This window comes from Dromaius novaehollandiae, chromosome 15 (genome assembly GCF_036370855.1).
Source record: "Dromaius novaehollandiae isolate bDroNov1 chromosome 15, bDroNov1.hap1, whole genome shotgun sequence".
NCBI lineage: Eukaryota > Metazoa > Chordata > Aves > Casuariiformes > Dromaiidae > Dromaius > Dromaius novaehollandiae.
In genome coordinates, this window is record NC_088112.1 from 21111526 (window position 1) to 21134035 (window position 22510).

The 22510-nt window shown below is 47.9% G+C and overlaps 1 protein-coding gene across 3 annotated transcripts in view; it reads right to left on the reverse strand.

The window, feature by feature from the left end:
• The window catches only part of FNIP1 (folliculin interacting protein 1), a 68750-nt gene that overhangs the window by 12542 nt on the left and 33698 nt on the right, over positions 1–22510 (reverse strand). For 2 of the 3 annotated variants that reach the window (XM_064521151.1, XM_026118221.2), the window contains exons 3-11: positions 15509–15652; positions 11187–11287; positions 10860–10934; positions 10225–10316; positions 7849–7932; positions 6775–6846; positions 5887–6022; positions 5157–5358; positions 4247–4332 (exon numbers count right to left, since the gene is read on the reverse strand). In XM_064521151.1, coding sequence (XP_064377221.1) covers positions 4247–4332; positions 5157–5358; positions 5887–6022; positions 6775–6846; positions 7849–7932; positions 10225–10316; positions 10860–10934; positions 11187–11287; positions 15509–15652 — 992 coding nt within the window. The remainder of the gene's footprint in view (positions 1–4246; positions 4333–5156; positions 5359–5886; positions 6023–6774; positions 6847–7848; positions 7933–10224; positions 10317–10859; positions 10935–11186; positions 11288–15508; positions 15653–22510) is intronic. The other variant, XM_064521152.1, reaches the window with a different exon arrangement.

Genomic DNA, 22510 nt, shown 5'->3' on the forward strand with positions numbered 1-22510 from the left:
CGGGGGCGACGGGGCCGCGGGGGAAACGGGGGAGCGGCGGAGGCGAGGTGCCCACGTAGAGCAGCCCTGGGGCCGCTCCGGGTGCCGCGGGGGGAGGCTGCCTGCCCTGGCAGGGCTCTGCGTGCAGCTGCCCGTGGATGCCGCGGCGCGACGGCGGCGGGTGCGGGCTGGATTAGCGGGAGGCAGCGTGTGGCACCCAGTACGTGACGAGGGGCCCGAAGGCAGGGAGAAATCCCACGCCGAGGGGCTTCAAAGCCACTATGACCATTTCCCCGCTCCAGCCACAGCTGACCCGAGAAGCTGACCATAAAACTAAGAACTCAACGCGGAATAAAGCCTATTCCCACTTCTCATGCAAACGAAGCCCCGCGGAGGCGCCTGCAGCTCGCGGCGCAACTGTTTTGAAAGAAGAAACCACTTCTATACTGAAACCAGCACATTAAAATATTTGTTTTCGTTGAAAAGATAGACCGGGTCTTGTGATTCGTTATTTACTATTCTGGTAACCCTGGCTGCATCTGCAACTGATAGTGTTTCCTCCACGAGCGATCGGATTCGGCTGGCGGGCGGCCAGCAGGCATGTGACTGCGGCAAAGGGAACCCTCCACGCCGGGCGCGGGCCCAGCCTGCAAGGGCGAGGATTAACCGCTTCCCGGCTCGGCACACGCGCTGCAACGCTCTCTTTTCCTTTATTAAAAGAAAAAAAAAATTGCGGGGAAGGTAACCAGGTCTAAAAAACTAGCGATGATTAAAATCGGATCGACCGCCTGCAGCCAGAGCCCCTTCGCCCCCACGGGCTCCGGCCGCCCCGTCCTCCGCGCGTGTGGCTGGGGAAGGTGCAGTTAGCAGGAGGCTCTGCTCCCGCGGAGGTCCAGTGCCTTCGGAAGGGTTTAAGCTGGGAAACGTCTCCGGGAGGCCGAGCTGCTGCCTGGAGCGCGTGGCACCGGGGGGACCGGCGGGCCCCCGGGGGAAGCGCTGCAGAAAATAGCTCGACCTCTAACGCAGGTTTTGTGGCTTGAAACAAAGCAAAACAAAGCTCGGGCAGTCGAAAACGAAGGCACGACCCAAACCGCTCCGGCAAGCTCTCCGGGGGCGCAGGGGCCCCGCGGGCGAGCGAGGAAGAGGAGGGCGTCCGGGTGCCTCCGCTGCCCGCAGCGCCGACCCTGCGTCGGGCGCTTGGCTCTCCACTTCCTGACGTGCTCGCGTCAAACCTCCTCCTGCGTTGGCTCGGTCTGTTTTTCGGTCCCGCTCTGAGACGTCTTTCCCCTCGGGCTGTAAAAGCAGGGGAGACAGACAGACAGCTCCCTGCCTGCAGCCGCCCCCCCGGCACAACGCTGCCCACCCCAGCTGGGTGCTGTGCAACTTGCTGTGCTATCCGGGAGCTACAGTGCAATGTGGCAAATCCTGGTATTATTTTATCTGGAAAAAGAAAACATCAGCAGTTTGTAAAACTCAACACGACTTTGCTCCCTATCCTCATTCCCGCCTCCTATAGACTTTTTTCCTATAAAGGACGAAGCGAGCGGCTGCAGGAGCGAGGCTGCCCGCGCAGGGGTTGCCCTGCAGCCCGGAGCAAACCTCACCGCTCGGTTCACAGCGGCCTGAACTGCTTAAAAATCACTGGCAGAAAACAGGATGAAATCTGGCTGCCCGAAGGCGGAGCGAGGTGTTTCCCGTGCTTGATGCTCCCTTGCCCGCCTGCACACTGGCCACGCAGGTATTGCTCCGCTGCGTAATCGGGATCATCAGCGCACGCCGCTGGCCTCGGGGACCGAGGCAGCCAAAACCTTTCTGCAAGTACAGTAGCTTATTTTGTAAGTCATGTGTCTGCACATCTGACAGCTGGGCAGAGCCTTAAGCCTCTAAGTCAAGTGTCACTAGCTAAATTCATCAGTGCTTCAGAAAATTAAAAATCGTTTCCAAGGGACTAACGGGGCAGACTTGGAGCCAGGCGCCAAAGCGGATTTATCAATGGCATCGACCTGCCGAAGCGGCCCAGGCCTCTGCGGAGGACGCTTCGCTCTCCCGGGGCGAGACGACAGCGCTGACGCCTTGCAGGAGCCGGGAGGAAAGCGGGGTCGCTCCCCGGTGATTTAAGGCTATCCTGACTACCTGGCACGGCCGGCAACGGGTGCACCAGCTCCACGCGGGACCTCTGCAAGCCTGCTCCGTTCTGCATAGATACAAGGCAAAATGAGCTTTACTATTCAAAAGGGAGTTTAAATTTTCTCCTTCAAGAAAAGCCCACAATGAATTAAAACAGCACGGGGTTATGTTTTAGAAACCCCAGCCTGCTGCAGTCAGCACCCTTCTTCCCTGCAGCAGAATTTGCTAAGAGGGTGGAAAGGGAGGCAGGTCTCAGGTTCGCCGAAGGCTCAGCCTCCTGACTTCCCCGTGACTCCAGCGGGAAAGCAGACGCCTCAGGAGATAACAGTGGCCTAAATGGGTTTGCTGAATTGCTGCCAAAACATCTTTGCATCCAGCCTTCAGTATTTAAATATGCTTTTTTTCCCCGTATCGCTCTGCTTTCCAAAGCGGGCGGCTCCCGCACGCTGCAGGAGCGCTCTCCTTGCTGGGAGACACCCGCCCGGCTACGCATCCCTTAATGCACTTAGTTATAAAACAGAATCACCAAAGTCTGCTGCCCCAGGAAATTAATTTATATTAAATTACACTGGATTTAATTCACCTCATTACATTATTAAAGAGCAATATTTGTATCGCCATGGAAACCTCTGCATAAAACCGGTAGTTGCACAGAGGCTCCCGGGGCGGTTACACAACCGGGCGTCATGTGAGCGAGCGCATCGCGCAAGGCCCCGCCGAGGAGGCTGCCAGCCCCGCGCCGACACCGTGTTTCCCTTCCCGGCCTCGCCGCCAGCAGCCTCCCTCCCCGCGGCCCGGCTCGAGCCCTCCCCAGGGCCACGGACAGAGCCGTCGAGGGGTATTTGGCCCACGCCAGCAGCTCGCAGGCTTATTTTTCCAATGCTCGACTGGGAGCAGGCTCCCCTCCCACTGCTCCGAGACTGTTTAACTTGGAAGGACAAAGGAGAACGGGCAAAGTCCGCCGAGCACGTCCGGAGGGGGAACGGGCTTGGGGGGGCTTGGGGATGGCAGCTGGGAAGATGGTGTTATCAGGGGATGGGAATGCACGGAGCTCGCTCCGGGTGAGCAAGGGGGGAGGAGGAGGAGGAGCAGGAGGAGGAGAGAAGCCCGTGGCTGCGCTGAGTTGCCGAACTCGTCCCAGGCCCCCTGGGCAGACTCCGCGGCTCTCGCCAGTCACGCGCTCCCTCCGCTCCCGTCCTTGGCACTGCTTCTCCCAGCCAGTGCACGCTGCAGGCCCGTCGCTGCCGTTCCCTCGCCTCCTGCTCCCTCCCGAACCTCTCTGCCCTCCTTCCCCGTTTCCCCGAGGTGCAATCGTCACCCCCCGCTTCGGGAGCTCCTGGCTTTCACCGCGCTTGGAGGAGCGAAGGGAGACTCCACGTTTTTCAAAAGGGGCTCTTCCCCGTTCTGAAAGGAAGCTCCCTGCCACTCCCATCCAAGAGATGAATCACTTGAAACAGATGGATTTCATTTCAACTCCCTCCCCATTACTTAAAGTACGGAAAGAAAACAGAATTAAATGCCAGGGATGTGCTTATCTGCACTACTCTGTATGTTAACTGTTGAATAGAGGCGTCTCTGCAGGTACCGATAGCAGGAGATTACGGTATTGCGTTTCTCTGTGTGAATAAGATAGTCCTGCTTTTTAGTAGCTGGTTATCTGAAATTCCTTTAGAGCAGAATTTAGTGCAGAGTAAAGGTCCTGCTTTAGTCACACATCAGGAGAACACACACTAGAGCAGGATTTCTCAACCAGGGGTTTGCAGTTCCTCTTTTCCCATCTTAGTGGGGCATAAAAGACAATTTAAGAGGTTGCTGGAAACTTCATTACTACCTACAGGAGAAAAAACCTTGATCATCTATGCCCTGCCTACCCCAAGCTTGCATGGATGCACACACTTGCCAAAATTTGAAGATACAAACAGATGAAATAACTTGTTACCAGCCAATACCTTTATTATACTTACTTTTTCAGAAGCCATTAGACATTATATGCTACTTTTATAGAAAGAGTCAAAACCATTTTCCATTTCAGATGAGACCTCCAAGGGCTAAGAAAGCCTACGCTAAGGAGAAGATCCTTCTAGAGCAGGCTCAAGTGCTTTTGAAGAAACAGACATAAAAAATGAGACAAACTACTCACCTGAATTCATTAAGGGCATCAACAATTCTGTTATATGCCAAACTCCGCTGACTGGCATCAGCTGATCTACGACTCATTTTCATAGCCTTGAAAACAATCATTAAACAGATAAGTAACACCAGGCATAGCTAGAGAAGCACAGAAAATGGAAAACAAAGTCATGTGTTTGACTTTATCTTTCATGCAACTAGTCATGCAAATAGTTTTTTTTAAGTGATAAACGATGGTACAAGTGCCAGCTTTCATATCTGAGGAAAGATAGGTGAGGCACATGCATTTGCAGACTGTCTCTTCCGTGCTTTTCAATCACTCCAGGCATAAAAGAGGTCAAAGTTTTCACTGCAATGGCAAATTAACTGCTAAGTATTTCCTAGAAGAGGGACTTGAAGCAAATCTAACTACACATTCGAAACCATTCATTCAATCTTTGAAAATTTCCTGCGCAGCAGAATTGGGGGGTGGAGGGGGAATGAGAAAAGCACAGTATTTATTTACAGCTTGGAACAGCCTACAAACAGGTTCTGATCCTGCACTCCACTCAACTCAGATAGAGCTGAAATAAGGAGGTAAAGGTGGCCTTGAAAGCACCCTTCCACCTTGGCTGATCCCGGGCTGCCGGGAGCCAACACAGCCTAGTGACTGCGCAAGCTTGCAGCAGTTCACGCAGCGTAACGCAGCACGATCTACCCCCACCCTGCTAAGCCTTTGCTAGCCGTAAGCAGCAGCATCAGGGGTGTTGAGCAAAGCCCTTCTCTGGTGCAATTCCAGTACCAGAGACTGAGTCGAGTTCACTTTTATAGACGAGTTGCAAGAGTTAGAAATTAAACCTGAAAGGGCTGAGCAGGAACATACAGCAATACAAGTGCAAATTACAATTACTAGTGCAAAAATCCAAAAAAACTGTGTTTACCTGTTCTATTGCACTCTTCAGTTTGTTCATGTGACTCTCAAAAAGAGGAAAGTGCGAGAAGAAGAATTCATTAAATTTGTTATTTTCATCTTCATCTCTTGAGAGTGAAAAAATGACTCCAATTGCTATCTTTTTTTTCCTAACAATTCCTGGGCTAGGACCAGAGCTGTCATCTGACAAATTAAAGCTTTCATCCATGGACCTTGAAGCACGGAAAAAACAGAAAGTTAATGTAATCCACTGCTTAAAATGGTACCTTGGTTTCTTGTGTAATTAAGCTCTAGGACATTTAATGTCAATGAACACCTTTTGTTTGCAGCTGTTGTCAAATCATCACCTTTGATAACATCCATTTTGCAACTCTTAAAGCAACCATTAATTGATCCTGCAATCACAAAATCTGGAACCAGATTCAAAGCACTGGTGGGATTAGAATATGGTATCCTAGTTCTCTCATGTTTCTGCCAAGGATTTCTGTTTCGAGCCGGATTTTAGGGCTTCTTATCCTCAAAAATTTTGCTGCAGGTTTTCTAGTTAGTGAAAAACAATGAATGCCGTGAAGAAACAGATACTAAAAAAGATCAGGCATTGAACTGCAGTCTGACTTACACCTTTGTAAATACCGCACAGAAAGCAACGGCAAGAACAGATGCATGTACACAAGAGCAGAATCAAGCTGATGGAGGTGGAAAACCATGGGAAGCAACCGGCATTATCGTTCCCAGCTCACCATCGAGGGAAGACCCCATTCTCCAAGCTGGTAGTCTGACTGCGACGCCAACGGCGCTGGTAACTGCTGGCACAGCTTTTGTTAAACGAAGAGCCAGGAGATGGAAACGGAGTGATGAGCAGACTGCTAAGAGATGCTGCAATAGTAAGAGGAATAAATAAAAATCTCTCCAGAAAAAATGAGTATCTGAAAAATAATATCAGCAATTAAATGAAGCCCATTGAGATAACTGGATGTTGCAAATCAGGTATCTTCTATTTTGCTTATCTACATTTCTTATCTAAAAACAATCAGTTTGTGGTAATATTAACAAGATCTACAAGCACTACAAGGGTGGGACAGTCCTGCAGCTATACCTAACAGGCAACATAGACACAGTGCAAGCTACACCTTGCTCTGTTCCATCAACCATGTGTATCAGGAAATAAATTCTTTGTGGAAAGCAGTAACATTAATCATATCCTTTAAAAGCCTTTACAATTTTAAGTGACCAATGTCCTGAATTTTTTGTGGTGGGGAATTCACAATTTAACATTATTTTCCACCTCAGTTTGAAACGATGACAGGGAGTATCGTTTGGAAGACTGCAAATCGATTTTGGTATTTAATTTGACTTGTTCCTTTGCAGCACACTTCGACAAATGGCCCTGCTGTTCGGATTAGCTCTGCGAGGTTCCTCGTGGAAAACCCTGACGCCTCAGACGCTCGTACACACCCGTACAGGTACACGTTACTGCATATATGCAACAAAAATAACGCTCACATTGCAGCACAGAACAATTATTGGATTTGCTCTTAGAGGTCTCGCTGACAAGATGGATGAACATCTAGTGAACGTTACTGAGTATTTTCCAAGTCTACTGGGTGAACACATGAACCTGACATTACCAGATCTTGCTATACCGCTGTCCCTGTCCTCGCTCTGCTCCCTCCCGGGCATGTCCATAGGGTTGCTGTGAACTGTAAAACAAGGAATACCAATTAGCAGGGGAATATATAGTTCCTTTCTTGTTTGCAGATCTCCATGTAATTAATGAAACAAAAACATGCTCATTAATTCAGATCAACAGCACTGCACAAGGCCATCACCAAGAAAGGCTGCTAAGCTGAACAAGCCAAAACACTTATTTGAAAAGCTTTACGTATTCTTCCGAAGTCTACACATCTATTTGAGCAGCCTGAATCAGGCTCACATCCATTATTTCTTTACACAGATTTTTCAGTAAAATTTTAATGTGCTGAAAGGGTTTATGCCACATAGGTAGTACTTGGTGTATAGACCAAAAAATGTCACCAAAAACTATATAAACAGGGCTGCATTTATAGGTCGGCTTTAGCAGTTATTATATATACAATTTAAAGAAGGATTTAACACTGTCTTGAAGGAAAAATATGTTTAAATTGCAAGCAGTGTATTGGTTGTTCAGCGAAGCTGTAAGCTACCTGGATTCACAGGCTGCACACAGAGTAGATCAAAAGTGTCTCAGGCTTAAACGTGATACATTTTACAAATATGTCCGTGAAATAAAAGCTACTCAGCCATGGAAATAAGAGACAGCCATTAAAAGCAAGAAACGTCCACTTTATATACAAACCTAGACTATGTCTAGTTTTTAGCTTGGTTGAGGCAAGTCCAGGTTAAAATAGCTTGACGCTACTGTGAATTATTATTGCCAGAAATGTGAAATCCACCATCAAACATGGGAGTTTCCCAAAGAAAATAAAGCAAAAAAACCCTGAACCCCAAACAGGACTGTGAAAGCATTTGCTGTCCTCCGGGGATTTACAACAGGTATCTGGGCATAAAAAGGCATGAAAGCAGACATTGCTGTCCGTTTCGTATTCCAGAAAAAAATAAAATAAAATAAAACAATCTTATTTCCAGGGCTAATCTACAGTCCGCGCCGTGGCGTCGCGCCCGCTAGCCTAGGCACACAGCACAGCACACAGCACACTGCAAACCTGCAAAGAAAGAGGCGCTCCGGATGAGGCGGAGCGGACCTTGCTCAGAGAACGCCCGCCTGGGGCTGCAAAGCTGCGAAAGACCTACACGGCGAAAGGGAAAATACACAGGAGAGAAGGCGGTTAGTGAAGCGGGTCGGGCCGCGGAGGGGGCCGGGGCAGGCGCTCGCGGGCGGGAGAGCGGCCCCCGCGCTCGGCAAGGACGGCGATCCAAGGAGCACCACTTTCACGTGAAACGCACAGTATTTACAGAATTAAAACCATAAAAGACCCAACTTGACGTTGTCTCCCGTACAAGGATGGGGTTTCTGTCCCAGGGCTTTTTTTTTTTTCTTTTTTCTTTTTTTTTTTTTAAAGAGAAAGCTGAGAATGATGAATTTATGCAGGCTCCCAGCCTAAGTTGATCACAAGCAGGAGATTCACGGTGGAAGACAACATCCATTTTAGTGTCCATGCTGGCAGGACGGCCGGGCAGCGCGGCCACCGAGGAAGACTGGGGAGGATGGGAGGCACAAACCCCCCTTAGCAGTACCAAGAGCAAACGAGAGGCCGAAGCGGCTGCTCCAAGAGCAGAGCGGACACATCAGCTTGGCAAAACGATCACCCAGAAAACCCACACTAGCCTCAGGAGTCCCCATCACAAATAATTTCAGACTGCAGATATACAAGGGAAATTGCGTGTATTTACTCAACACCGAGCCAGAACGAATGCATGGGGGTTTAAGGAGCTACTTGCCAGTCCCTCTCCCAGATGCGGAGCTGCTGCTCGCTCCAGGCTCCCTGATTACAGAAGGGACGAAGGCAGCGCTTGCACCAAGCTCCCGTCCGCTCCCCGAGGCCTTAACGCCTCATTAAGGGAAAGGACAGGGACTGGTGCGGGCAGTTTCTTTGCTTCTTTTTTTTTTTTTTTTTTTTTTTTTAAACAGCACATCTAATAAAAGCAGCTTGTAAATAGTTCCCAGGCAGAGCGCAGGGCCCTGCTGGCACGGCAGGCGGGCGGGCGGCATTCCTCCGCCGCAGTTACCCATTAACCTCACCTGCTCTGCCCAGGTGCCCTCTGCTCTGCAAGGGGACCATAAACACGAGCGGCTGCGACGGCGCGCGGCCGGGTCCCGCGGCGGCCTCGGGGCCGGCTCCGGGGGTCCGCGCCTGCCCAGCACCGCATCTTTTTAACGTCCTTGGCTTAGTAAAGGCAGCAAGTATTCAACAGATACTATTATCTTCCAACATTATTTGGCTTCCCTTATAACTTAACTATTGGGAATGACTTTAAGAAGGTATACAGCTTTGGAGCCTGGAAAGCATTTAAGCCCGTGCTTAGCTTGAAAACACAGCATTGTCTTATCAAAGCCGCTGGGAAGGAGAGAAGTAAACACTTAGACCCAACAAGAATTAGGACCATATCAAAGCCAGAAATCCACTTAGAATAACAAAGTAATCAAATTCACTTGATACTTCCTCAAACCCTAGTGAAAAAAAGCATACTTTACATACAGCAATATTCTGGAAAGCAAATATAAAAAGAAGTCTCTTATTCCAGCTATTGTTAAAGACATTTATTTGGAAAGTACATGACCTAAACCCAGGGAAAGGAAGGATGTGCTGAAGACTTCCTCAGGCTGCTGCCCCAGACAGCAGAGCCCCAAGGGCAGCATCCTTTCCATCAGCTCCACTGTCCCCATGGGGAAAACCTGACACCTTCCACCCTCCTGTGATCTAATGCTCCCTGAGGCTTCATCCGCAGCCCTGCAACAAAGGCTGAGAACCTACAATTCTAGATGTTTTTCCAAGTCTTCTTAACTTCCAAGATCAGACGGAAAAAAAAAAAAAGGTATTCTGTCTAACCTGATCAAAAACTAAAGCGCAACTGTGCAAGGTTAAGTAGCGTGGAACATGTGGCCACATGTGCTCAGGTGGCCACCAGAGAGTACAGGACACAACACAAATTATTAACAAGAATAAAATTCTGTTTCCTTTAAAAAAAAAAAAAAGAAAAAAAAAACAAGAATCTCAGTAAAAACTGGGAAACAGAGCTAGGCAGAATCAATCCTGCCTGATCTGAGATGTGCTGCTTAAAGAGAGTGCAACAGACTGCTATTTTCCAATATTTTCTGTATTTGAACTTAAATATATCTATCTGTATTTTTATATACATGTGTATATACAGCTGTATATAAAAAGAGGGTGTATCCTGAGCCACTGCTAATTCCCTGAACTGTCTGATTTACGGTCCCCCAAGCCCTGCCAACATTAATTTTCTGTAGAGTCTTTAGCTCTCTTATCTTTCCATTTGATTCTTTTTAGAAGACTTTCATATTCTAGAATCTGTGATTACCAAGTTGAAGATACCAGGAAATAAAATCTGTTTGTAATTACCTATATTTCCAAGAAGTCCATTCATAATTGTACTGTGGTCAGGCTTTAACGTATTGCTGTCTTGATTAATGAACTCAAGACTGTCCTGCAGCCTAAAAAAACAGAAAATAAAACACATAACAAAACCAGTAATTTGCATTTCAGCATAATACAGCATTACTTCTTTTTCTGCCCCAATGGAACGTACAAGATAAGGACTCAGACCACAACTAGAAAAAGCTTTCATAGCCTAGGCCATTGGCTGAGCTGGGCTGATTAACACATAGAAAACTGAACATTAAAGAGTCTGAAGATGGACATTTTTGTAATGTCTTTCTCATCACCACGGGCTGAAGCCCTCAGCTGCAGTGGTCTGTCCCCATCCGTCCCTTGGGCAGGTGCAGGTACTTTGCACCTTACAACATCGGGCTCTACCCTATCAGCTCTAAAGGAATGGTTATTCTTCCACTTAAAGCAAACTGATATGAAGACAACTACAAGGAAAAAGTGAGGACACTAGTGACAGCGTATAACAGTAGAGGAAACAAGAAGTTATTTTTCTAGAAAAAGAATCTGGAGGCTCGTAAAATAATGCTCTTCTGAGCTCTTACATTCACTTGCCCACATTCAGCAGGTATCACTTCCAGGGTACTCACGTATTTAGACTGCCATAGATGCTACTTCCTGTGCGAGCTGTGAAAACCTTGCTGAGCATGAGCTGAGGAGGTGAGCTAGGGGCCAAAAAGGAAGACATCAGTCAGAAACACAGTGCCAAGACAGACTTTCATTTCCACTTCACATACCTCCAGATTTTACAGACCTAAGCATGACATAAATACATTTTGTGTCAAAAGTGACATCAGAATAACTTTAAAGCAGATGCAGAAATTCCTTTTACTCTACACTTGTCACATTCAATTCATTACATATTAGCACTAAAGAGCTAATCTTCTTAAAAGATTAGCAGTAAAAATGAATCTTACCGAATCTGGTGAATTTTCAGCGTGGAGCCCTTGTAACTCATGGCCACAGAGCCAAACATCATCTCTCCAAGCATATTAGCATCAGAGGAGCACCGAGAACCCTGCAAAAAAACCCATCTGTTGTTGAGCATTTTAGAAGCACACTTCTATTTGAGACAATATATGATTAAGGAAAATATTTCTTTAAAAAAAGATAAACATGCAAAATGCCTGTCTCTCTCTGTTTGTACTACTAAGTTAAGTGGTTCAATAAAAATAATGCTAGTGTAGAAAGTGATCTTCAGATTGGCTGTGAACTAAATACTAAAACCATGCAACAAATCTCAGCCACCTCCTGGGGAGCTGCAGATGTAAACTGCATTGAGTCAGCAGGACAAAAAAGTTTAACGTTAGAGGATGATTGCACGCTTTCCTGAATAAGAACCACTGAGTCGAAACCCTGCATCTGCTTGAGCAGAGATACAAAAACAAGAAGAACTGCAAATTCCCTAGCGATCTGCTAATGCAGAGCGTGGCCTGCAGCCGCGTCGGACCAGGGCCTCCTTGATGCAGACCGATTCACAACCCGCAGCGGCTCGGCTGGCGAGGGCTCGCCCAACGCGATGCTGGCCAAGCATGGAGGAGGAACGTCACTACGCCGCGTCGGGGGCCAGATCAAGTACTGCAAACAAGGACCGTCAGGCTAAAATTAAAAAGTTACTCAGAGGGACCAACTGGACATGGCTGCCCGGCTGACGGAGGTCAGCTTCTTATTTGTATGCTTTCCATCTCCCTTTGCCCAGGGCCGTATCTCCTCCATCTTCTCAGATACTTCATAGGTGAGGTACTTCAGCGCTGTGCAAGGCAGCAGTACATCGCCTTTGAGGTGTGTAATAACCCTTCCAAAAAGAAGTCCTGAAATCAGTGACAAAAATAACCTCGTATTCGGAAAGTGCTAAGTGCCGTATCTCCGCGTCCCTTATCCAAGCTCCAAACAACCAGAATCCTCACCCAGATTCCTAACTGCGCTTGGAATATATCTAAATATTTCACCTAGAGTCATACGGTGAGCTCATAGCTCGGTCAGGGACAGCGTGTCCGTATCACGGATTCCTCCCGGGAGTAAGGACCGGTACGAAACGGCCCCTCGCTGTCCCGCAGAGCAAGGCAAGAACACACCAAGGCTAATCCTCTAGAAGGCAACATGCCTGAAGCACCTCTCCGTCTTTAGCTCTTTACGAGCACGCTCGGCTAAGATGACAGTACTTTAACAGACGTACTATCAACCTCTGAAATCTGCTACTCATGCCAAAAAGATAGGGGATGAAGAAAAGTAGCAGCCGCAGTCATAAAAGGGAGGATATAATTGCAAGTTTTGCTGGCGTTCCCATGACAAGGCAAAAGCTGATCACTAGCTGGGTCACAGAGTAATTCCCATCCTTACCTCCCAGGAAATCATACTGCCTAGCTGTCCAGGGACACTGCAGTGTTTAAAACACGACCCAGAAGCTCCAAGGAAACGTAAGTACGGATGCTAATGGCTCTAGGAAATGATAGGTCTGGGAGCATCTTGAATTAAGATCACTGCAAATTACTACAGCCAAATATTATGATCAGTATTTTCAAATCTGTTGCAGATCTCAAATTGAAGAAGTTGTTCTGAATAAATGTCAAGCCCTTGATGGTTGGTTTTGGTTTCAACTTTCTGCTAGTATGAACACCTAATTCTAAAGCTGGGGAAAAATACTTAAAAATAAATTATTGATTATCCTTGTCAAGAAACTGAATTAAAAAAAAAAACAAGTGAAAATCAGCTGCTTTCAAATTTAATTATAGGGGTTTTCCTTTCCTCTGAAAGGCAGAGACAAGCAATGCTGAAGACAAAGAGGGTGATGAGATGCAGCCATGGTCTGTGTCAGTCTGGCAGTTCATCTACGCCTAATGACAACGATTTTACCACGCATAACAACAGATGCATACATGTAACACGGAAACACTGCTACAGCTCAACTCTTCGAGCCTTTAATTCTCCAAAATAAAGGTCACTCAAGACCAAAGTAGAGTGCAATCAACTGGGGAAAGGGGTTAAAAATTAAAAGCTCAAATGAAAAATAGCCAAAGAGCATCTGGCAAAAAGAGCACAACCCCAGGCACTGACAGCTTGGACACAAACCAACTCCCTAGGTCATATTTACGAGCTCACATAAAAACTGATCATAAAATACCCACGAGTGTTTGTTATTGCACATTAGCATATTAGAGGTAGTAAAATTTACATGATTTGGAAATTTACGTTTCTGAATATAAAATTCATAGCATTTAATCTTTCACTTACTGTACATGTTGTCCTACCAATAAGTAAGTACGTATATAAATTTAAAATGCAATACAGAAATAAATCTCAAATGTCATGATCAACCAGTCAGCCTGGAAAAGAAGATTTACAGTCCTGAAAACATCGACGAGCAGATCCAGAGGTAATACTGGCGTAATGACATGCAAATAACTGTGGGCAAGTTCGGAACCAGATTCAGCTTCTTCTTAATGGAGTCTAATCACATTTGTGAGAGATCTGGATAGAACATAATTAAAAATACCACACAGAAGCCTGGAAGAAAACACGGTATTTCGTCTTCCAAAGAACAATTAGAATAACCCATATAGTCATGTGTATTTAAAAATGGAAGCACGCAAAGAGCTATTTAAAAAGTTCTGTTAGCACTGTATCATTAGGATTTCCATTTTGTAGCTTAACCCCCCCCCCCCACACACACACACAGAAAAATACCTTATACATACTGTAAACACATTAAAATACAAGTAATTTTCTGGGGTCTCAAAATTCAGCAGTTAAGCAGTTAAGGGAGGAAATGCCAGGCTGACTGATACCTGGACAAACTCACTATGGCTCTTTTGTATGCATGATGCATTATGATATAAATTTTATCACGCAGTAAAGAAGTCTCGTATTCAGGGATCTCTGCCCAGCTGCCGGAGGGCCCGGAAGGAGCGCGGGGAACGCAGCAGGGCTCCGGCGGCGGATGCGCCGTGTAAGCCCAGCGTAGGCTGGGGGTCTCTCCCTCGCGCTAGCACGGTCGCAGTCGCACAACAGCCCGGCTCAGCTCAGTGAGACTCGGACTAGGTGACATGCATGAGGAAACAGGGACTTGCACGGGAGAAGTTCAGGCAACTTTGAAAGAAGTTGTCATGCCAACCAAGAACATTAATTTCCTTTAATGATGTTGAGCATTGTTTGCACGGAGCCTGCCCAGTAGGAAGGGTAATTTCTGGCTGGTGGGAGGGCATCGTTTTTCTTGGTCGCACAATGCGCGAAGGAGGTTATTTTGTGCTGGAAGGAAGCTGCTGACAGAAATGACATGTCTCTTCCTTTCATAACCACAGCTAAACACCCTTCCAGGAAGGGAGGAATAGAAAACAGAGCTTCAGCCACCCTACTAAAGCTGTGGAAAAGAGCGTGATGAGAAAGAGAAAACAAGAAGAATATGCAGCTCGCCAAATATAGCAACAGCTAACGTGACAGTGGGAAAGCCAGCCCTGAAAGGTTCTTCATTTATATCTACGGTAGATTAAGACATCAGTAGTACTGTACTTCAGAATATGCTGTGCAGATAGCAGCTTCCCTCAAACACCCAACTACTTCATTACAAAGAGTGGAAGGGCTTAGTTCTATTTTAGGCTGGCTTAATATAAAACACTTGTGATCCATGGAAGGAGAGATGACAGAAATATATCTGTGTCAGATGACTCTAGCTACTCTCATGGCCAAAATCTCTTATGTAAAACATAACCCAAGTTCACTGAATCCCTCGCTATAAAGCTGTTACCCAGCCTGTCCCTATAGGTAGTGCATTTCTGTACGACCTCCCTGTACTTGGCAATAAATTACCTCATCTATAGCATGTATAGATATGTCAGTTGTAACTACACCTCAAATCTCTGAAGTTAGTTCCTAAGAAAGGGAGTTACTGAAGATTTAGGGCCAGCTGCTTCCATGAAAGAACAACATCCTTCAGACTGCCCAACGCTGTGCCCAAGAGTGACCATGCTGAAGGAGCACCATCCCTGCGGTCACAAGGCATGACGATGGCCCTAGAGAAACTCCTGCCGTTCAAGACGCCTCTGAGAGAACCAGCTAGTTGGTTTTAGAGTTGTTCAAACCCCAAACCATAGAATTAAACCACGATTCAGTTGGAACCAAAGTCTGACTCTAAACTCTCCACAGCCCACCTCTAATTTCAAGCGTTTTAAAACATTCAGTGCCTCACCTGCTCTAAGAGTTTGACATGGTTAAGCAAAAAAAAGAAAAAAGAAAGGTGACTCACCTGATACTTCGGACATTGCTCTTTTGTATCGGAGAACGAGGAGGATGAATTGATTGAACTATCCAGGGAAGAAGAGCTATCTCCTCCAGGCTTCAGCTGGCAGCATTTCCCAAAAACTCTCACCTGAGCATCGCTGCAGAGTTTCTGAAATACAGACAACATGTGTGTTGACACGAAGACCCGCAACCACAAAAATCACTGCTTAGCAGCGCTGTACTTTCCCCTTTAGGTAAGACATTTAACAGCAGAAAAGCGTATGCCTCAGGAGAAGAGTTAACAGCATTTATTAGTGTCTCTTGCAGCCCAGCTGCAGAAAACAGAGCTGGGCTGTTTTACTTTCGGTCAGCAAGGAGCTAACAGGTCACTCCAGCTCCATTCTCCTAAGCAGCTATCCACCTCTGAAGCTTTACAAACCTCAAGTTTAGGCCGGGGATTAGAAGAAAGGATGGCAGGAAAGAAAGCGTGTGGCGGAGGGTGGCAACGATGGGTGCCACCCGCGCTCACCGTGCCGGGTGCCCAGTGGGGCAGAGTTTGCATAGCTCCGCACCGCACACGGCCCCGGGGTGTCAGCCAGACCACGGCCGGGCACTCCACCATGTGCGGGAAAACTTAGCCCAGATAAGGAATAATCAGGCAAGAACAACAGACAATTCAGAACAGACTTATGTTACAGTGAGAAGTGGAGGGAAAAGTCATTATTTTTACAGCTCTCCTCCTAGCTGTGTCTAAACCCCCATGTCCTTCAGAAGAGTGGCACGGAGGTGACATTTTCCATTTCGTTTTCAGTATGAGTGCATCATGAGACTGCAAACAGACAATGCTGAAAGCCACAGTCAGGGGCAGGAAGAAGCGAGAAAAGTTCCACAAAAGGGCAGTGGAAAATAGGTCCACATGGGAAAGGTCCATTCCTGATATGAGATGCAGGGAAAGAATTGCAAAAAGGGAGTTAGGAGAAAACAAGGCTCAGATGGGGAACTGGAATGGAAATGCAGGACCATCCGGATCTTTGCAGGGATACCACCGTGCACACGACATTCCCGATTACTGGCACTGGAGATGCTTCACCACTGTTTTGTTCAGTGTTTAAAAGCATTTGTGGTTTCACCTGTGAATCCCAGCACCCCAAGGAGAACCAGCACACGTTTCTTAATGCCAGTAACATTATTAACATCATGCTCTCCACCTAAAAACCTCAACGCACTCTTTGCATACTCACTAAACTTCCGAACACCTACATAAGGTCGACATTATTCACATTTGCTAGTGGGCAGCATTAAGAGACAGAAACATGTCCACACTGCTCCAAGTTACGTATGCCCTAAGACTTTCTCAGTTAACGTTTCCTACACAGTCACCGAACCAGGAAGAGCAAACTGGAAGCAAGGTTCAGGGGATGCCCGGGAATACAAAGGTGCGACGTGTCCTGGCTTCACCTCTGAACTCGCAGGTTTACATCACAAGCTCCCACTTCATTCAAAAATGTAAGTGTGGCTCAATCTTTGATAGCTCTGAAAAAAAGGGAAAGATAGAACAGGAAAAGTGTGAAAGCCCCCATGCATCTCACCAGGGCGTTAACTTCGTGACTGCTCAGGCCTTGGCTGTGCCCGTCACATTTTTTGGGTGGAATACCTTGGATACCAGGTGGCTTTTATTTGGCCCTAACTGTGGCTGAGACCTAGGCAAAACAGCAGAAAACGTCAGGGATTATCCAGCTCTACACGGCAGTTTGCGCTGCTGCTCCAATTACAGCGCTGCTGCCACGGAAAGCCTTCGGGAGAAATGTGCAGACGAGTCAGTAACTCCGCGGCAGCGGGGAAGGGAAACGCGCACCAGCCGCGGCGTCCCACGTCTGCACCCTTCCACGGCGGGATCCTCCCAGCGCGACGTGCCGGCGAGGACGCTCCGCTCCGGCAGCGCGCGCATGTGTTAACGGCCAATATCCGTGGCTGGAGCACAGTACACAATGGCTGGAACATGTGAATGATAATCATATGACTTCAGTAGGAACTCGTGAACTAGAATTGCATTTTATCTCTGACACAAACAACAATGTCCTAGGCTAGGCAAGCATCATGTGATAAAACCACATAAAATCCACAGGGTTACAGAAGCTTTTGCAGGCTGAACCGCATTTCAGCTTGCATTTTCCATCGGATGTTGAAAGTTCCCTTAAAAGATACTACTTTAATTGAGCTTTCTTGAGACTGTGAGGCCAGTAAACACATTTCTACAAGTGAAAAAAAATTTCCATGCATGAAAAAAAAGAGGGTAAGTTTGCAAATTATTGACTTTTTGGTAAAAGACCAAGTTATTAGCGCTGCATTTTTCTTCATAGCAGCTTACCCTGGATCCACTGGGGAGCAAGACAGCTTGAAGTTACAGTTGCCTAATTTAAAAACTAGAGGGAAACGGCTGTTAGGTCTTTGCAGAGGAATTTAATGAAGCGTGACTCCTGCCAGGAGCCTGTAAAGGAGGTCGGATGTTCAGGATGCCCCCGATACCACCTGCCAGAACCTTGCAAACACTAAGTCAGTCCTAAAACGCAGGACACTGACACATTTTGGTGTTTGCTCTTTCAGAAACTTCACGTGTACTTCAGAATAAGTTGTTGGACTATTAGATGGAGTATCTGCAACGCCCCTTTCCTCCGTAATTACTGCGTCCCAACGTCAATGCAATTTTAAATGCAGCAAATCTCAAGGCACAGTACAACAAAGGAGCGGGATGACTTGTATTCCAACGTAATATTCCAAACATATCCAAGTCAAGCTTCCAAAAACAAAAAGCTAACCAAATTATTTATGAACTGTGCAAGGAACAGATCCAGAACTGTGGATTTTCCTTCCAGATGCACCTAGCTGCAGTAAATCGGGTCTCTGGGCGAAGCGCTGCTGGTGAACCCCGAGAGGCACGATTTTGCGATCCGGGGGAACGCGGGCTGGCAGGAGGTGGTGGGCACCCCCCCCGGCCGTGGCTGCCACGCTGGTGTCCCCACCGGGGTTGGGGTCTCTGCGCTTTCCCTGCCAGCTCTGCACACACTGCTGTAGCTCCAGGGACCTTCTGACAGCCACAGTTCTTACCTCAGAGGTCACCATTTGTTGCAAACCTTGGTGACCTATGGGATGGCACTGAAGATAATTTATAGTAAAGTGTCTTTAAAGAAAGACCGGCTGCAAAGTAGTCTTCCTCTGCAGCTCTGCTGCTGGAATCTTTTTTCTCCCCCTCTTTCCACCAGCAAAGACCTCCCAGCTCTGCGCCACACTAAGCCTTTGCCGCAAGGGCTGTGAACTGCTCCTCGGGGAAGGCACACGCACCGCACTGAGCACGGGAGCTTGAGGAAGAGGAGGAATCTACTGGGCAAGTTGTGCTTTGGGGACAGCAAGAGTCTCTCAGACAGCTGAGAGGAGCCTGGTGCGTTGAACTAAATCCAGACCGTGTGCATATGTGTTAGGGGCTGCGGTGACAGCAGGAGAGACAACTGTCATCATACGCCTTACTCTTCTTCACCTCTCTGCAACAGCAGGTGCTCAAATACCACCGTGGTGGTAACGATAGAGAAGCCTCCATATCCAAACGGTTGCTGTTCTCCAAGAGCTCTGTATCTCATTTCTGAAACAGGCTAGGCAGCAAGGGGGAATTCATAAAGCTGAAAAATTGTTCCAGCACAGATAAATTAACTGCTGTGCTTTATAAACATGATGTTGGCCTGAACGTGTAATTAAATATGCACCTGCCTAGGACATGAGAACGACCTGACCTGGCATTCCTCCCTCCCCCTCGAGCATCACAGAAAAATGCAGGTATCTTTTTTAAAAGATAGCTGTCACAAGCGTTACACTGTCACTTTATTTCCGGAGTTGTCAAGTTCCTCTATTATTCATAGGTCAGCGAAAGAAGTAAAGACTCTGCTGCCCCACTGGTAATCTCCCACTGCTGTCCAGGGAGAATGAGCAGAGCCAGGAAGGTGGGACTCCGTCTCCGTGCTACTCACCACTGGCATCTGCATCTGTCTCCTCAGCCTGGCTCTCTGGAAACCTGTCCACTGAGCACTAGATAGAGGCCACAGTCTCCATTTCACATGAGTCACCCAAAGGCAAAAGGCTCACTATCCCGTTACTAATCCCTCCAGCAATTTACTGCTCGACATTTCTCCAGGGCTGCAGTACATTAGAACACGTGGCTAATCCTGGCTCGTTTAAACCAGCATGCCAATTTACTGCTTTGGGATAAATGAGACACTGGGAGTAAAAGAAATTGCCAAAATTGGAGATCAAATGTCATATGACCTTTTAGTTAAATTATCCCAAATTAAAGATGACAAGGTGACATGGCAAAAATGAACTTCCTGCTCCCCAAAATCTAAGTCCAGTCTCTTTTTCAAAGTTGCACCCCTAGATCTCAAATCCTTTGGTTGGGCTATTGAAACTCTTTCTTATCTCCTCACCTCACAAATCCCTCTCTTTCTCTTTCGTTTCTTCAAAAAAAACTGCTTCTGAAAATCCTTCTCTGCCTCATGGAAACAGGCCACTTCCCTTTCTCGATCCCTTGGCTTTTCCCGCTCACAGCAGGCACCACCCAGGCTCCTGCTCCCGGCTCGGCACCGTGCACCGGTGGGCTCCTGCTTCCCCTCCTCCCTGCTCCGTCTCGGTTTCCTGGTCCCTCCGCACCCCTCCTTCCCCGCCGGACTCCACACCTTCCTCCAAGCCGACCTTTAGACTCGGTAAATCTTTCAGCTTCTTAGATGTCAGCCAGCACCTCTCGCCAGTCAAACCTCTAAGGGCCAACGCTCCCTTGGCGTAAATCACCAGTGGACAACAGAAAAAGAAAACAAGTAGCTGAACTAGACAGCTAAAAAGCAAACAAACAACCCCGAACTCATTCAGCCTGCTCGGAGGAGAGCACTGATGCAAGGTCCCCTCGCAGCTGCTGCTTCGCTTTACCCCCACTTCTCTCCTGCGGCACCGCTTCTGCGGCATCCTCACCCCATCCGATTGCCGGCCCCTGGAGGTAAATGCCTCCATTTCAGCTGGTCTCTGCACGCTGACATTTGTGGCCACACAGCTCACGTGCCTCACGGCAGCACGACACGGCACCGTGCCGGCTCTGCACCAGGCTGGCGCGAGCGCGGCGTCAAGGTTGACAAGCCAAGCACTCAGCCTAAGCGCCAGGAAACGCAGGCCGAAAGCCCAGCGCTGGCCAGGCCACCTGGCGTCTGCCCCTCGGAAAGGGAAAGGAGCTGCTTGTCATGCTTGATGGGAAACTCAAAGCAGGCCCAGCAGCGCGGGTCTCGAAGGAGCGCCTGGGTTCACGCACGTCTCCCGGCTTGGGCAGCTCGGCGAGGAGGCGCCTGCCCAGGTAGGTCTGCTCCGGGCCCCGCGCAGTCACAGGAACCGAGCCGCGGGGGCCTGACGGGACCGGTGGGTACGTGGGAGCAGAAGCAGGTGGGGAGATGTTGTGGGAAGAGCAGCAGACAGATACAGAAATGAGTCTACCCGCACGAATCAGTCATAGGTCATAACACCATCACCTGCAAGTCCGGTGACACGGTGCCACCAGAAACTCGGCACTCATCTGCACGAGGTACAGACCGAAGCAATTCCCTAGAGGAGACCGTGGCTCAGCCCCACCAGCCTGCCGGCAGAAGTACTTCACGATCCAAGAAACTGAGAAAATCCAGGGGAGGAAGGTGTTTGGGTGTGGACCAAGGCTGCTTGGTGAAGGCATGAGCAACGCTCACTTCTCCTATCACATGCTGCCCTCGCACACGCACTATGCAAATGCCGGTCTGATGCATCTGCTCATGATCTCGAGTCACAGGGCTGAGCAGAGATGCCCTGCCAGCCTCCGACAGCAGAGCCAGCCCACGTCCCGGGTTCGCGGGGCGGCAGCCTGGAGAGCCCGTGGCAGGTACCTGCTCGCAGGGCCTGGCTAAGCAGCGGCCGCCCGGCAAACCGGGGGAAGGACCGCTTGTGCTCAGCACCAAAAAAGGTATGGGACTCGCCAAAGGGAGCCTCGGGCCGCGTGCCGAGCGCCCGGGCTGCCCGGCAAGGTGGAAATGCCCGGTGCGGCGGTTGGCCGACCTTCTCGCTGCCTGCAGCCTCCAGGTCACCAGGCTGCTTCTCAGCTTCCCTCGCGACTTTAACTCTGTCTGCGCAGGGAAAGCATCGCTCCTCCCGTGAAACAGAGTGCGGAGCACAGGCACCTACCGTAGCAGGACCCCCAAAATTAGGAAACATGCATAACGAGCCAACGGCGAAGCAGGTTTATTTACTGTTCCTATCTCCCTCCAGTCCTGAAATCCTGGAAAGCCAAGAAATTTAATATTGCTGTGTAAATTTCAGAATTATAGTTCCAGCAGAGTTACAATCTCTGTAATGAAAGTTATTTATTTAAATGCAGATTTAATGCAAAATACTTACATATTTCCTTTCCACTTTTGTCACAATTAAAACATTTTAATGGAGATATTGGAAACCTCTCAACTGCCTTCCGTCTGTCTGTGCAATATGCCCTCCCAAAACTCTTTTTAACCTAATACTTAGCTTTATTCAAGACAAGAAGAAAAGAGGCTGATTTAATATGCAATGCAATCCTCATTTCTGTTGTATTCACACGCCCTTGAAAAATAATGTGCACCCAGCAATGAGCCTAGCTTAGTGGACACTACGAATCTCAGGACAAGCTCTGCATTTTTCCTCCATTGAAAAGTGAAAATCTGTTATTTTACATCCTGAAACATGTCTCTGGAAAAGTTTCCTCTGATGCTCCTTAAATTTGGTAAGTTACAGAATTTGAACGGCTGAGTCATACATACTTAGCCTTGGTCCACTGCACAGAGCTCTTGACATATACCGAGATTACGGATATATAGAATAGAGAGAAGTGTATCTCACACTGCTTCAGGCATACGACTCTTAAATTATAATTGCTCTCAATGAAACTATTTCATTCCCCTTCTCGGAAACAACAGAAAATAGGAAATGAAGAGCTCTTGCACAGCTA